Source organism: Drosophila yakuba, chromosome 2L, assembly GCF_016746365.2.
Source record: "Drosophila yakuba strain Tai18E2 chromosome 2L, Prin_Dyak_Tai18E2_2.1, whole genome shotgun sequence".
NCBI lineage: Eukaryota > Metazoa > Arthropoda > Insecta > Diptera > Drosophilidae > Drosophila > Drosophila yakuba.
Window position 1 is genome coordinate 18,519,976 of NC_052527.2, and position 11,672 is coordinate 18,531,647.

At 43.6% G+C, this 11,672-nt stretch overlaps 7 protein-coding genes across 11 annotated transcripts; 3 read left to right on the plus strand and 4 right to left on the minus strand.

Moving 5' to 3' along the window:
- The first annotated feature begins 65 nt into the window (after positions 1-65).
- Positions 66-1,786, plus strand: LOC6528813 (zinc finger protein 468). 2 transcript variants are annotated; one of them, XM_039370600.1, is made up of 3 exons: positions 66-524; positions 583-1,487; positions 1,551-1,786. In XM_039370600.1, exons 1-3 carry the CDS (start codon positions 105-107, stop codon positions 1,597-1,599), a joined length of 1,374 nt encoding a protein of 457 aa, XP_039226534.1. In that variant the 5' UTR covers positions 66-104; the 3' UTR covers positions 1,600-1,786. The 2 variants fall into 2 exon arrangements, with proteins under 2 accessions (XP_039226534.1, XP_002089845.2); XM_002089809.3 differs by having other exon boundaries at positions 67-524; positions 583-1,786.
- LOC6528814 (U7 snRNA-associated Sm-like protein LSm11) lies at positions 1,682-2,699 on the minus strand. Its single transcript, XM_002089810.3, has 2 exons — positions 2,626-2,699; positions 1,682-2,566 (listed from the first exon to the last, which is right to left on the minus strand). Exon 2 carries the CDS (start codon positions 2,530-2,532, stop codon positions 1,747-1,749), a length of 786 nt encoding a protein of 261 aa, XP_002089846.1. The 5' UTR covers positions 2,533-2,566; positions 2,626-2,699; the 3' UTR covers positions 1,682-1,746.
- A 119-nt stretch (positions 2,700-2,818) lies between these two features.
- Positions 2,819-4,323, plus strand: LOC6528815 (mitochondrial amidoxime-reducing component 1). The gene is made up of 4 exons (XM_002089811.4): positions 2,819-2,974; positions 3,033-3,655; positions 3,732-4,018; positions 4,092-4,323. Exons 1-4 carry the CDS (start codon positions 2,968-2,970, stop codon positions 4,195-4,197), a joined length of 1,023 nt encoding a protein of 340 aa, XP_002089847.1. The 5' UTR covers positions 2,819-2,967; the 3' UTR covers positions 4,198-4,323.
- Positions 4,211-5,672, minus strand: LOC6528816 (vesicle-associated membrane protein 7). Its single transcript, XM_002089812.4, has 5 exons — positions 5,450-5,672; positions 5,000-5,319; positions 4,693-4,921; positions 4,556-4,623; positions 4,211-4,500 (listed from the first exon to the last, which is right to left on the minus strand). Exons 2-5 carry the CDS (start codon positions 5,201-5,203, stop codon positions 4,345-4,347), a joined length of 657 nt encoding a protein of 218 aa, XP_002089848.1. The 5' UTR covers positions 5,204-5,319; positions 5,450-5,672; the 3' UTR covers positions 4,211-4,344.
- Positions 5,673-5,822: 150 nt separating this feature from the next.
- On the plus strand, positions 5,823-8,662 carry LOC6528817. Of its 4 annotated transcripts, none has more exons than XM_015198583.3 (7): positions 5,823-5,998; positions 6,087-6,225; positions 7,183-7,337; positions 7,488-7,936; positions 7,989-8,093; positions 8,154-8,436; positions 8,531-8,662. In XM_015198583.3, the coding sequence occupies exons 3-7, from the start codon at positions 7,226-7,228 to the stop codon at positions 8,623-8,625; spliced, it is 1,044 nt and encodes a 347-aa protein (XP_015054069.1). In that variant the 5' UTR covers positions 5,823-5,998; positions 6,087-6,225; positions 7,183-7,225; the 3' UTR covers positions 8,626-8,662. The 4 variants fall into 4 exon arrangements, with proteins under 4 accessions (XP_015054069.1, XP_039226535.1, XP_015054067.1 ...); XM_039370601.2 differs by having other exon boundaries at positions 6,087-6,221; XM_015198581.3 differs by having other exon boundaries at positions 6,132-6,225.
- Positions 8,663-8,685: 23 nt separating this feature from the next.
- Positions 8,686-10,072, minus strand: LOC6528818 (origin recognition complex subunit 6). Its single transcript, XM_002089814.4, has 3 exons — positions 9,930-10,072; positions 9,060-9,872; positions 8,686-8,978 (listed from the first exon to the last, which is right to left on the minus strand). Exons 1-2 carry the CDS (start codon positions 9,992-9,994, stop codon positions 9,164-9,166), a joined length of 774 nt encoding a protein of 257 aa, XP_002089850.2. The 5' UTR covers positions 9,995-10,072; the 3' UTR covers positions 8,686-8,978; positions 9,060-9,163.
- Positions 10,073-10,234: 162 nt separating this feature from the next.
- Positions 10,235-11,436, minus strand: LOC6528819 (proteasome subunit alpha type-3). The gene is made up of 3 exons (XM_002089815.4): positions 11,277-11,436; positions 10,652-11,217; positions 10,235-10,505 (listed from the first exon to the last, which is right to left on the minus strand). Exons 1-3 carry the CDS (start codon positions 11,295-11,297, stop codon positions 10,331-10,333), a joined length of 762 nt encoding a protein of 253 aa, XP_002089851.1. The 5' UTR covers positions 11,298-11,436; the 3' UTR covers positions 10,235-10,330.
- Positions 11,437-11,672: the final 236 nt, after the last annotated feature.

Genomic DNA, 11,672 nt, shown 5'->3' on the forward strand with positions numbered 1-11,672 from the left:
AGTCTATGCCGTAGGTCACATTTTCCAACACTTGCGTTTTTAAATTAAATTAGTTATCGAAAGCCGACAACTAATCGGACCTGAAAGCGATAAGCAGTTCATAAATGTGTAATTTTTGGTATAAGTTGCATGCACATTTTAAGGACATGACACCACACCCCACAAACAAGAAGCATTATGTAGAAAGTGCTCGCGTATATATGAGAAGTGACTCCTCCATTTTAATTAAATGCTGCCTTTGCAATGCGGACACTTTTGCCGGTGACAAATGGAAGGAATTCATGAGACACCTGGTTCAAAACCATGGTGAAAAAGGTAGATTTAATGTAGATGAAGATGAGATTCAGGACGAGGTTGAGGTGGAGAAGACCAACCTCCTAGAGGCATCCATTGCCCAGGAATCCAAGTTGGCGAAGATTCAGGAATTGATCACCGATGTGGAATTTCGGGAGGATGAGGCTGAACCAAGCTTTTTACCAGAGGACGAGCATGGCCATGATGTCTTCGAAAGCAGTAGCCGCCATGTAAGCAGCCTTGGTTATGAAGCACACTTGCTTGACTTCCTTTCTTTACTTTCCACAGGACCACATCTCTAACAAACCCAACAAAGCCTTTTACAGCCTGCAGCGCACCAACCCCGGAGTTATCCAGTATTTCATACAGCTACTGCGGAGGCACAAATTTTTCTGGATAACTGAGCACGGGATCAATAGGAAAGATCGCATGGACAGCTCCCAAAAAGTGGCAGAGGCACTGTTCCATCGATTTCACTTTCAGTTGAACCCACAGGTGGTCAATGCCAGTGCCCGTTTCCTGCAAGTCTGGTTTGAGCGGCAGTATGTAATGCAGTTAAGCAACTCCGACTTCCACTGCCGCTATCCAAAATACTATCACAGCTTGCTTAAATTCATGCCCACAAACCACATATCAGTAACCATTTGTGAGGAGTGCGACCGACGATTTCTTAACGAGCGCCAACTGCGGCTGCACAAATTCCGAGTCCATGAGGGACCCAATCCTAATGTTTGTCATGTGTGCCACCAGAGCTTTCCACTCGCCTCCAAACTAGAACAGCACCAGGCACGGTACCACTTTAAGCGGCCGGAGTGGCAATGCAACAGATGCGATTACAACGCACCTTCCAAGTGGGACTTCCAACAGCACCAGACCATGCACGCCGGACAAAGGAACTTTATCTGCGAGGTGTGCGGGCACAGTTCGAAGACCAGCTCCGCACTGGCTGTTCATCGGCGAACTCACGACCAGCCAAAACTAAGTTGTCCGCAATGCAACCGGCAATTTCGAGAGAATAGCACATTGAAAAACCATATCCGTAAATTTCACGACGGTGACAGTGCGCGGAAGCTTTCTTGCGAATTTTGCTGGCGGAGATTCCAGACGCTGCAGATGCTGAAGCTTCATAAGCAGGTTCACACCCAGAGGGGAGAAATGGAATCAGAGGAGGGAGATCCAGAGGTACTGGAGACATTTGTTAATTAAGTACGTCTCGAGAAACAAAGATTAATAGTTTTAATTTCCTCTAAAAACAAAACAATTCCTACCAAACATCCGAACCTCACATGGCAATATAATACATAATTATACATACATAATGCACAATTATTCTTAAATCGTAGCTTACCTTGATTATACATATTAATAATTTATTTGCTGAAGTTGCTTAAGTAGTAGCTGTAGTTGTTTAAGTAGAACTCTACAAAAATGTACCTTTTATTAAGCTATACACTATTTTGATAGATTAGGTATTAAACTAACTAAAACCACATTTTCGCCACGTATCAAAATCTGTGGGAGCTCTCGCCGAATCTCCACGTTTTTTCGGTTCAAACTTTTGACTTGATTCCTGGGAACAGTGATACCCAACTCCAAGAGGCGGCCTGTGCAATCAACAGATGTGTCGCATATGTTTTGCTCTCCGTAATTGTACTTTCGTCGTTTCCAGGTTTCGGTAGCATTTCTGAGGAGGAGGTTCCACTGCTTGTCAAAAGCCACCAGTTCACCCTCTACACTGCCGCCCACCGATCGGTGCTTGCGAATCACCACCCGAACTCGTCTAGTTTCGGTGGATTCATGGTGGCTGGTAGAAGATATGCACTTTGTTAGGAGTTCCAGTGGTCCAACAGCCGCCTGCATGTAGGTGAAAATATTTCGATGATGCTTCTTTCTGGTGCTGGTGGTGGGCATCTGGTGCGGTTCAAAACGTCGCTGAGGAGGCAGGATATCAGCAGATTTGGAAGAGGAAGCCTTTTTCGATGTCCCCTGATCCCCTGCTTCTCCTGTTCCTGGCTTTTGGCGCTTATTTAGCTGCCAGATGCCGAACTTTTTAAGTGCACTGTCGAAGGCAGCCAGATTTTGGTAGAGGACCTTAGGAACTGCATCGGTGACCCTAAAATTGGGTTCGTATAACGCTCGAAGAGGATTGAACCTATCACTGCCCACATCCAATTCGGAGATTTCTAAGGAGTCGAAATCATTTGAAGTTTCAGTGGCCCTTGATTCCGTGTCACTCATTGTTGAAGACAGCTAAAAGAAGTTACTGCAGATGCTAAAAGAGAAAAACTTGAAATTTTCATGTATTTCTCTTAAAGAAAACAGGCTTCTCACAAATGTTTTGTAAACAAAGGTAAACATATTCGCCGGCTGCATGTCCGATAACAGTAATCGATTAACCTGGAGGGAGCAGGGATGGTAATTTAAAAATAAAACTAGTAAGTCCACCCTTCCAACCGAAAAATAGCGCTAAAAATCAGGTTACATTCATTATCATTTGTTCATTATGCCAGTTTCTGTTATCAACTTAAATGTGCCAACAAGTTCGCAGATATACATGGATATATTGTCCAGCCTTGGAAAGATCTTTATCAAAGGAGAGCTTTCTTGTCCAATGAACCTAATCAGTGGAGCTTTTAACGCAGAGAAAGCAACAAGTGTTACAACGCAAAGGAGATGGCAAGTGAGTGAAAAGCGGGGATTAGCTGGGAGATCCTTCAGTAACTTGGCTTATCCTGCAGCCGGCGGAAACAACTCGACCTTTGAGCTCAGTCCCAAGACCCTGGTGGCCGTGGGCGTGGGTCTGGTGGCAGTGGGCGGGGCTAGCTACCTACTGTACCGCCACCTGACCCGCGATGTGATGCCCCAAAAGTGGCGACGCGTGGGCACCGTGGAAAGAATTCACTTCTTTCCGGTTAAGTCCTGTGCCCCCATGGACATCTCGAAGACTGGAGTGGAGTACGATTGCGATGTGCTTAGCTTGTCCTTCGAGGGAATAAGGGATCGCACCTTGATGGTGGTCAATGACAAGAACGAAATGATCACGGCTCGGGTGTATCCGCACATGACCCAGATCAAGTCGAAGAAGGTATCGCCCAGCAAGCTTGTCTTCAGCTCCCAGGACATGCCGGACCTGGAGCTGGACTTCGAGAACCTGGACGGTCCTGGCAGGGATGTGAACACATCCGTTTGGGGAGTTTCAGTAGACGTGATGCCCTGTGGAGATCGGATCAACACGTGGTTCTCCCAGGCCATCCTAAAGAAGGAGAGCGGCCTCAAGCTAGTTCACTATCCGTATCCGAAACCAGTGAGAAGCACCAATCCCCGTCTAAAGTCCATGCCCTTCATTAGACAGGAGGACTCGGTAGGTCCCTGATTGGCGTTTCAAAATTTAAGAATCACTTAAGGTAAAAATTTCTTGATTTGGATTCATTTCGCAGGGTACCTTCAACGATGCCACCAGCTTTATGCTAATGAACCTTTCGTCGATCGCCGATCTTAATACTAGGCTAAAAAATCCTGTAGATGCACTGCAATTCCGAGGTAACTTCGAGCTGAAAATGGATGTTGATGAACCCTATGCCGAGGACAATTGGCAGTGGCTGCGTATAGGAGAAGACGCTGTTTTCCGCACGGTGGCACCTTGCACTCGCTGTATTTTTACCAACATAAATGCGAAGACGGCCGAGAGGAGTTCCGAAGGGGAACCTCTCAAAACGCTTAGAAGGTGAGACACTGCCCATCGAAATATCTTAATTGTACGGCTTACATATCTCGAAACTCATATCTTGACTTTACAGCTATCGCTTGTTCAACTACAGTTCGCCGGCTCTGGGCATTCATTTGGGACTTCGACTGCCGGGAAAGGTCAAGCCCACCGACGTGGTATATGTGGAGGACAAATGAGCATTCCATTATCTTTTTCAACATCTCAGCCGGTATACATTGAAGTTTATTACATATAACATAGATAATGAGAGTACTGTAGAGTTTTATATGCAAATATACATGTGTTATGCGCCTATAACAATATAAACAACTTTTAACCGTGTCCTAAACACAGGACTGCCAAGCGAGGCCACCGCAGGCCATGCTCACAATCACGTAAACGATGAAGGTTATCACCAGACCCACCACCACATAGATGCGGATGTTCTTCCAAAACATTTGACGCGCCAAATTTCGCGAGGCCTTGCGGAATGCAACGGACTGTAAGAGAGATCAAATGAAAACACATTTTAAAGTCTGTTTGAAATCACCTCACATTATTGCTTAAGTTTTCGGTCTTGTTGACCAGCAGCTCCAGCTTCTCTCCGCGATCCCGCAAACTGTCTGCAAATGAAAAGGGATAAAAGGGGGTCAGGAAACAAAAAGGACTTCAAGATTTCCCTTCCTTCATACCAATGTTCTTAACCATTATGTCTTTAAGCTCGTCAATCTGCCCATGTACCCGCGAAATGGTGTCTACCTCCCGGGACTGACTAAAGTAGACCATCTGCTGGGCGAGGACCTTGGAGAATTCCGTGTTCATGGAGTACGCAATGGCGGTGGCCACCTGGAGGCCGTAGGTCTGGATGAACTTTTGCTTGATATCCGCCAAAAAGAGGAAGGCCCGCGACCGCTCGAACTCCTACGAAGAAACGAGACGATATCGATTGAGGAATGAGCGACTAAGGTGGCTAATTGGGGCAGTGGTTTGTTAACCCACGTTGTCGGTGATGCACATGTAGACCAGTTTGTTCTCACAGGTGTAGTGGATCAGGTAGTCGCCGTGAGTGTATGTCATCTTGTGGTTGTGCACCCCGATCCGGCCGATTATGTGCTCCGTCACTTCGGCAAAATTGCCGACGCACTCCGCAAACTTGGCCAGCACGGTGGTGCCCCGCGATATGACACTATATAGTATCGGCATGGTGCCACAGATTCTCCTTTGTTAAGGGCGCGGTCGTTCAGATCCTCAGGCCGCTGCTTTGTTTTGCTTATCGGGGAATCAACGACGATCCGTCACTGATGACGCGCTCTCGGAATCTGAGGAAGAGTACGTATCGATTGAGAAACTACTACTATTCAAACGCGAGCCTATTAATGGCAACAAAACCTCTATTTATGAGTAACATATGAATTTCGCATATATGCAATCTTATATCAAAGTACTTGCTTTGTTTATCCAATTAGGTTCGCCTCAATTTGGTAGGGCAACTGCAGATTTACATTTTGTGGTAAGCGGCCTTGGTTAATACTGATTTCCAATTACTTTTACCGAACACTTTAAAAACATTACAACACCACTGAATTAGCTCGATTTTTGCATATATTCATTAATTGCAAATAACAACAATTGCTGACGCTTCGATGCAGTTATAAAATTAGTGGTGGGGAATCATAGACGGCACTATCGATGCATCGATATTTACTGGACTCGGTAATTCTAGTTTTATCACACGGTCACACTGAATAACTTTTTTGTAAATTACGTTCCACGGTCCTATTATTATTCCTATTAGAATAATAGATTTAATGATCTGAGGGCAGTTAAATAGGGGCATCCCACCAACAGCACCGCAGTATTGACAAGAGCATTAGATCACTCAGTTGAAATTCATCTCCCCGAACAGAGAAAATTCCGTTGAAGTAAGGTGTTGGAATTAATTCGTAGGGTTTTACGAAAGATGATCCTAGCCAACTATTCATAGTCACACATGCAAAGGTAAGTACACTCCTGGAAGCTGCTGACATAGCGCATCTTTACCAGTATATGACGTTTCGCTATTGTGTTCATACAAATTGTTGTGCAGTATCAAACATTCAAAGTTTGTGCCTGAAAAATCTTTTTTGGCTAGCGCAATCTTTCGTAAAACGCTAAAAATTAATTCTCACACCTATTGGACCGGTGTTATTTGAGCCTGGATTCGTACTGGATAGAAATAGAGGCAGGTAAACACTTAAACACTTTAAATACACACGCTAGATACACATAATTTGTTTAAGTTTAACTGAAATTATTGATTTCAAATGTCTTTTGACACAGGATGGAGGCTTGAAATTCTCATCAAACTTTGGCCATAAATACTGACCATTTACATATTTTAAGTCTCAAAGGTTAATTTTACATTAAAACACAGTATTTAAGGTTAATGAAACACATTCATTCATTAATCTCACAGTGCCATTAGGGTGTACCTCTACCTATGTATACCTATCAGTTTATTTAACTCGTAGAGTAAAAGCGCTCAATATATGTTTATTGAACACTATGTACCATGATAATAAAAGGTTAAACATTTTTACTTATTAAGAAATTTCCTACTTTTAAAGTTGGGTTTGGCATATGCCTTTTGATTTTTCGGCGTTACGCAACTTGGTTCAAACATAATCACTAATATATTAATGTCTTTCGTTTAACGAAGACCCGCAAACCACAAAAACTCCTAATGCTAATTTGAATCAATTAAATAAAATGAATTTACAAAATCTTGGCAGATTGCCGGTAGATAAGCACATATGCTGATATGTTTAGCAAATATTATTTATGATTTGAGTAACGGGTATCTGATAGTCCAAGCCCAACTTATATTTTGAATACAAATGGTAGGTCCAAAAATGAACGGTACTTTGAAATAATAATACAATTTTTAAATACTTAATGTGAAAAGACTCTCCTTTATCTGATGTGAGTAAACAAACATAGAAGTAATAAATAGACATATTGAACAATGTAGTTTATTCATTCCGCTGCTCAAAATTTATACTCAATCATTTTCTGTATTTATGTACAGCTGCATGTGCGAGCAATAAAAGTTCACTCATCTTTTCAGTTTTGTATTCATATGTACTAGGTAAGCACGTCGAAAAACGATTTATAATTTAATCGCATTTTAAATTCCTGTGAAGCTTTCGTGAGCTCTTCAAATCGATCTGGCAACACTTTAGCCATATGGACGGACTAATGGCAATCGCAAGCAACGAGAAAGAAGCGGAGAACGCAACCAGGGCGCAGAAGGGCAGGAAATGTTTTTATTTGCGGAAGATGATAGTTGATTATATAGGTGAGTGACGACTGATGCACACCAAACACTATATGACCACAGACATTATAATAACAAGATGCGTAATTATAATTGTGAAAATTAAAAATATTAATATTATATGTGATAATATGTTATTCTAGTCTTTGATATGACTGTGACTCATTACAGACACCTCTGTTCGCGTTCTTGCCACCGTGTTCTTTGCTGACCTACTCCTGCGTATTTACCGCTGCGTCCTCGAATATTGGTGCAATGGCCGGTACTATCTGCCCCAGGATCGGTTGTGGGTGATTCTGCGGCGATCGTGCACGTACAACAGCAGATCGATCTACCTGCTGGTGGGATTGCTTCTCGTGGCATTTTTTCGGATTTCTGTTACCGGAAATTACAGGGACGTAGTGCCCACGGCGTTGTTTCTGGCCTACATGCCGCTCTACTGGATCTGGAGCTTTAGCGACCTGGGTCAGAGCACGCTGAGCTACTCCCACTGGATACGGGACTCCCATGGACTAGACTATGCGGCCGGAATGGCCTCCAACTACTTTCACGGCTACCTCAAACTGTCTCTGCCCGAGCGCGAGAACGATGGGCTCAAACACCGAATGGCCGTGTACGAGGTGAGTTGCTCTCCTTTTCTGTGTACAGAAGTAACACAAATGTACTCCCAAGGATACGAATAACATTACCTTTGGCATTAACCGACTGGTTATCCTCATTCCCGACGAAATGTTCGTCAACGGCGTACTCGAAAGCAAATTACTTGACAAAGCCGAGGTAAATGTTGACAAATGCACCATAAAGTTCGCATAAAATGTAGAGTGATTTATTTGCTAGCCCCTGGAGACACAGTTCATCAATCGAGCCGGTGTCTATCGTCCTTTCAAGCATGCTGTCTACAGAATGAACAAAAAGGTCAATGGCAAGATCTACTATTTTGCTGTCGAGGGTGCCACACCCATGCTATCCTTCTTTGATTCTATGGAATCCAACTTGTCAGCCACCTGGCAGATGCAGGAACTGAAGCGGGAGATCTGGCTCAAGTTTTATAAGCACCTGAAGGAGCTCATTACTACATGGCCGGAGACCCGAGACCTGGTGGAGCCCATTATCTATAATTGTAGGTAGTAAACTCTTTAGAGGGCTGTGTAAACTAAATGAAAACGATATTATTTTAAACTAGAATATAGCAAGTATAACTGTCTTCTTTTTAGCCCATGATAGCAAGGGGAACCGTGTGGATGTTGGCGAATTGCTTTTAGCTCATATGCAATACAAAACCAAATCTATTGACGAAATTTCCAACTAGAAATAAATATATGTTACGATTTTTTAACTTTTTTTATGGAAATGTAATGAGGAAAATATATTTTGTACTGATATAAAATGGTAGTTTTAATGGAAAAAGAGGATTTCATTTTATGGACGTTGAATATTCGAATATTCCTTTTTCCAGGAAATGTTTATTGCACAAAACAGAAGGCAGGTAGCGTTATCATTTGAAAAGCATTAAAGATCCGCAAAGGTGAGTGGGTCGAACTTTTTTACTGATAAACTTGATTCGATGGCACCCGAGAACCGAATGTAGTTTCAGTGTTTGTGTCCAGCGTGCTTACTCCTACATTCAAACCGTGGGAATAGGGTCCTTGCAGATTGCAAATCCTAGAGAACCAAGGGAACCAAAAAAAAAACTTCTATTAAATGCAAATTTTTTTTTTATAATGCGCTCTCTATATTACTTACAACTAATGAGAATGCTTAATGAATTAAATAAGTTTTAGGTAAGTATCTATCAAGTCAAGCCGAATCTCACTAGGAAATGTTTAATGGATGTAAAATAGAAATCCCTAAGCCTCGAGAAGTTGACTATCCATATGGGATTGGGGTGCTTCCAATTCCTTCAGTTTTGCCTGCGCCATGGCCAGCATCCGCGCCTTCCATATCTCGTAGTCCTCCGCCTGAGGCTTCTGTGCCTTCTTCGCCTCCTGGCCCTTGATATTCTCGTTCTGGATGTCCTTAAGTTTACCATCCACATCGGTGCTTGATGGTACTTTGCTCTCCTTGTGGTGCTTTGCTATCATGCGTTCCCATTGCTGCTCAAGCAGCTGAAACTGGGAGGGTCGCAGGTTACTGAAGGGCATGAGCTTTGACTTGGAGACCTTCTTTTTGACCATGCGGCAGGCCTGGAACACGGCCATAGTGGCGTACTGAGGATGGGTGGTGTCGATACCGGTGTCCTCGGTGGCCGCTACGGCCCTGAAGAGAGTCATTAGCTCCTCCGCCTTGCGGGCAACTTCGTTGAGACCCAGCTGGACACAGATGTCATTCACGCTAGCCAGTTTGTTTAGGTCCAGGAGCTTCTCAAACATCCGCTTGTTGTTGAGGTAGTGGCTCTTGCGCAAACCGGACAATTTTAGAGCCTGCTCCTTGTCGAACCCGATCCCCATCATGCAGGAAGCGAGATCCGCACACAACACTATCTTCCCGTACTCGTTGATCTGCAGGGGGACATTCGTTGAGCGCAGTTCCAGAAGGCGCACTAATTCAGTGGTTTTCCTAAAAGGATTCCACTTTACTGGTTAAACCTTTAAAAGTGTGCTATTTTTTACTTACTCTAAAACGTTTGGCTCCTCCCTTAGGCCCATTTTTGTAATTAATTGTTCTATTAAGGTTGTCATTGTACTTATGAATAAAAGTCTGAATTTCACGTCGTGTCGTTAAACAAACTAAAATACAATAAATGGCGCGAAATGCATCAGCTGTTAGCGATATGACTTTAGTCATAGTAATCGAGTTTCTTTCGATATCAATGTAGATTTACATTTGAAATAAACCAGTTCCGATAGCCAGACTATTATTATTTAGACCATGGAAATCAAACGAAAGATGGAAATATATACATATATAAAAACCAAAAATTTACCCGATTTTGTTTATTCATTTTGCGCTTTAGGGAAATATAAAATTAACATTATGTATTTAGGCCCAGAATTAGATTCACTGGCACAAACGAACTAGCGCGTCTCATTGTCGCTGTCTTCTTCCTTGTTGGCGGCATCACCGGCATTCCTCGCCTTTTCCGTCAGTTCCGGGGGATTTATGAGATGTAGACCTTCTGTTACCCTGCCCACCAAACCCATTTCGAAGCGGAAGTCCGCGTCCTTTAAGTCGTCATGGACTTTGTAGATGCTAAAATATAGAAAATACACGTTATTTCCGCAAAACCACGATTTGAAGTGCAACCGATGTCCCAAAAATGATTCATATTGTCAGGAAGTCAGGTTTCACTGGGAGCTGAGTTTAATCTCTCCCAATTTTTATAACACCATACGTACATTTCACCGGCGCTCTTCACCAAGTCGTCGATCTTCATATCCGTCTTGAGCTTTTCCATCTCGGTCTTGGCCAGCTGCTTTGCCTTGCCACTGGCGCAGGCGAAGTAGCCGAAGGAGGAGCCGGACGGCTCGATCTTGTAGAGCTGTGGACCCTCAACCTCGTCCCAGGAGGCGAGAATGATGGACAGTCCGAAGGGACGGACGGCACTGTACAGAGTATAGGCGTGAACGTAACCGGCTACTCGATCGCATAGGTGCTTTAGCGGGATAGCGTGCTCGAATTGCTGTCTGTAGTTGGCTGCCTCCTGCCGGGCGATGTCCGCCACATAGTTTCCGTCGGCCACCAAGCCGGCTACCGCCATTCCGATGTTCTTTTCGATGGTGAAGATGCGACCGCCGGCGTCCGGTTCGTACAGCTTGCTGCTGATGATCTTTTCCACGGCAAGCACCACGGCGTCCTTGCCTCGAATCCCGATCACGGTGCCGCTCTTCTCCACCGCCTTCGAGGCGTAGTCGATCTGGAAAACTCGGCCATCAGGCGAGAACTGCGAGGCCGACAAGTCGTACTGCAAGCGAGAAGGCGATGTTAAGGATCTGCTGATAGGGGAGTTCGCTGACTACTTACTCCAGTGCCAATAGTACTCATAGCGAAGATTCGGTGGAAATTTAAACAATTCAAACGCAAAAATTAGTTTAATACCTTGGGTCGAATGCGAGGATGATTTGACGGCTTTTGCTTGGCTAGTGGTGGACAAGACAAAAGCGCCTATCGGCTGGCGGAGTTTTGATAGTCTCTGACTATCGTTAATAATAAAACAATCGCAACTACTATCAGATATATTAGTTATTTTAAAAAATCGCCAATTTAAAAAGAAAATTATGGATTTTATAATTTTATATTTATTATTGCCATATTTGTAGTGCTGTCTTTCGTTGATAACCGGAGCCAAAAGTGGCTCAAAGCAACAAAAAACATGGGTAGTTTAGTATGGAAACATTAAAGATCTTAACGCAATTTCAA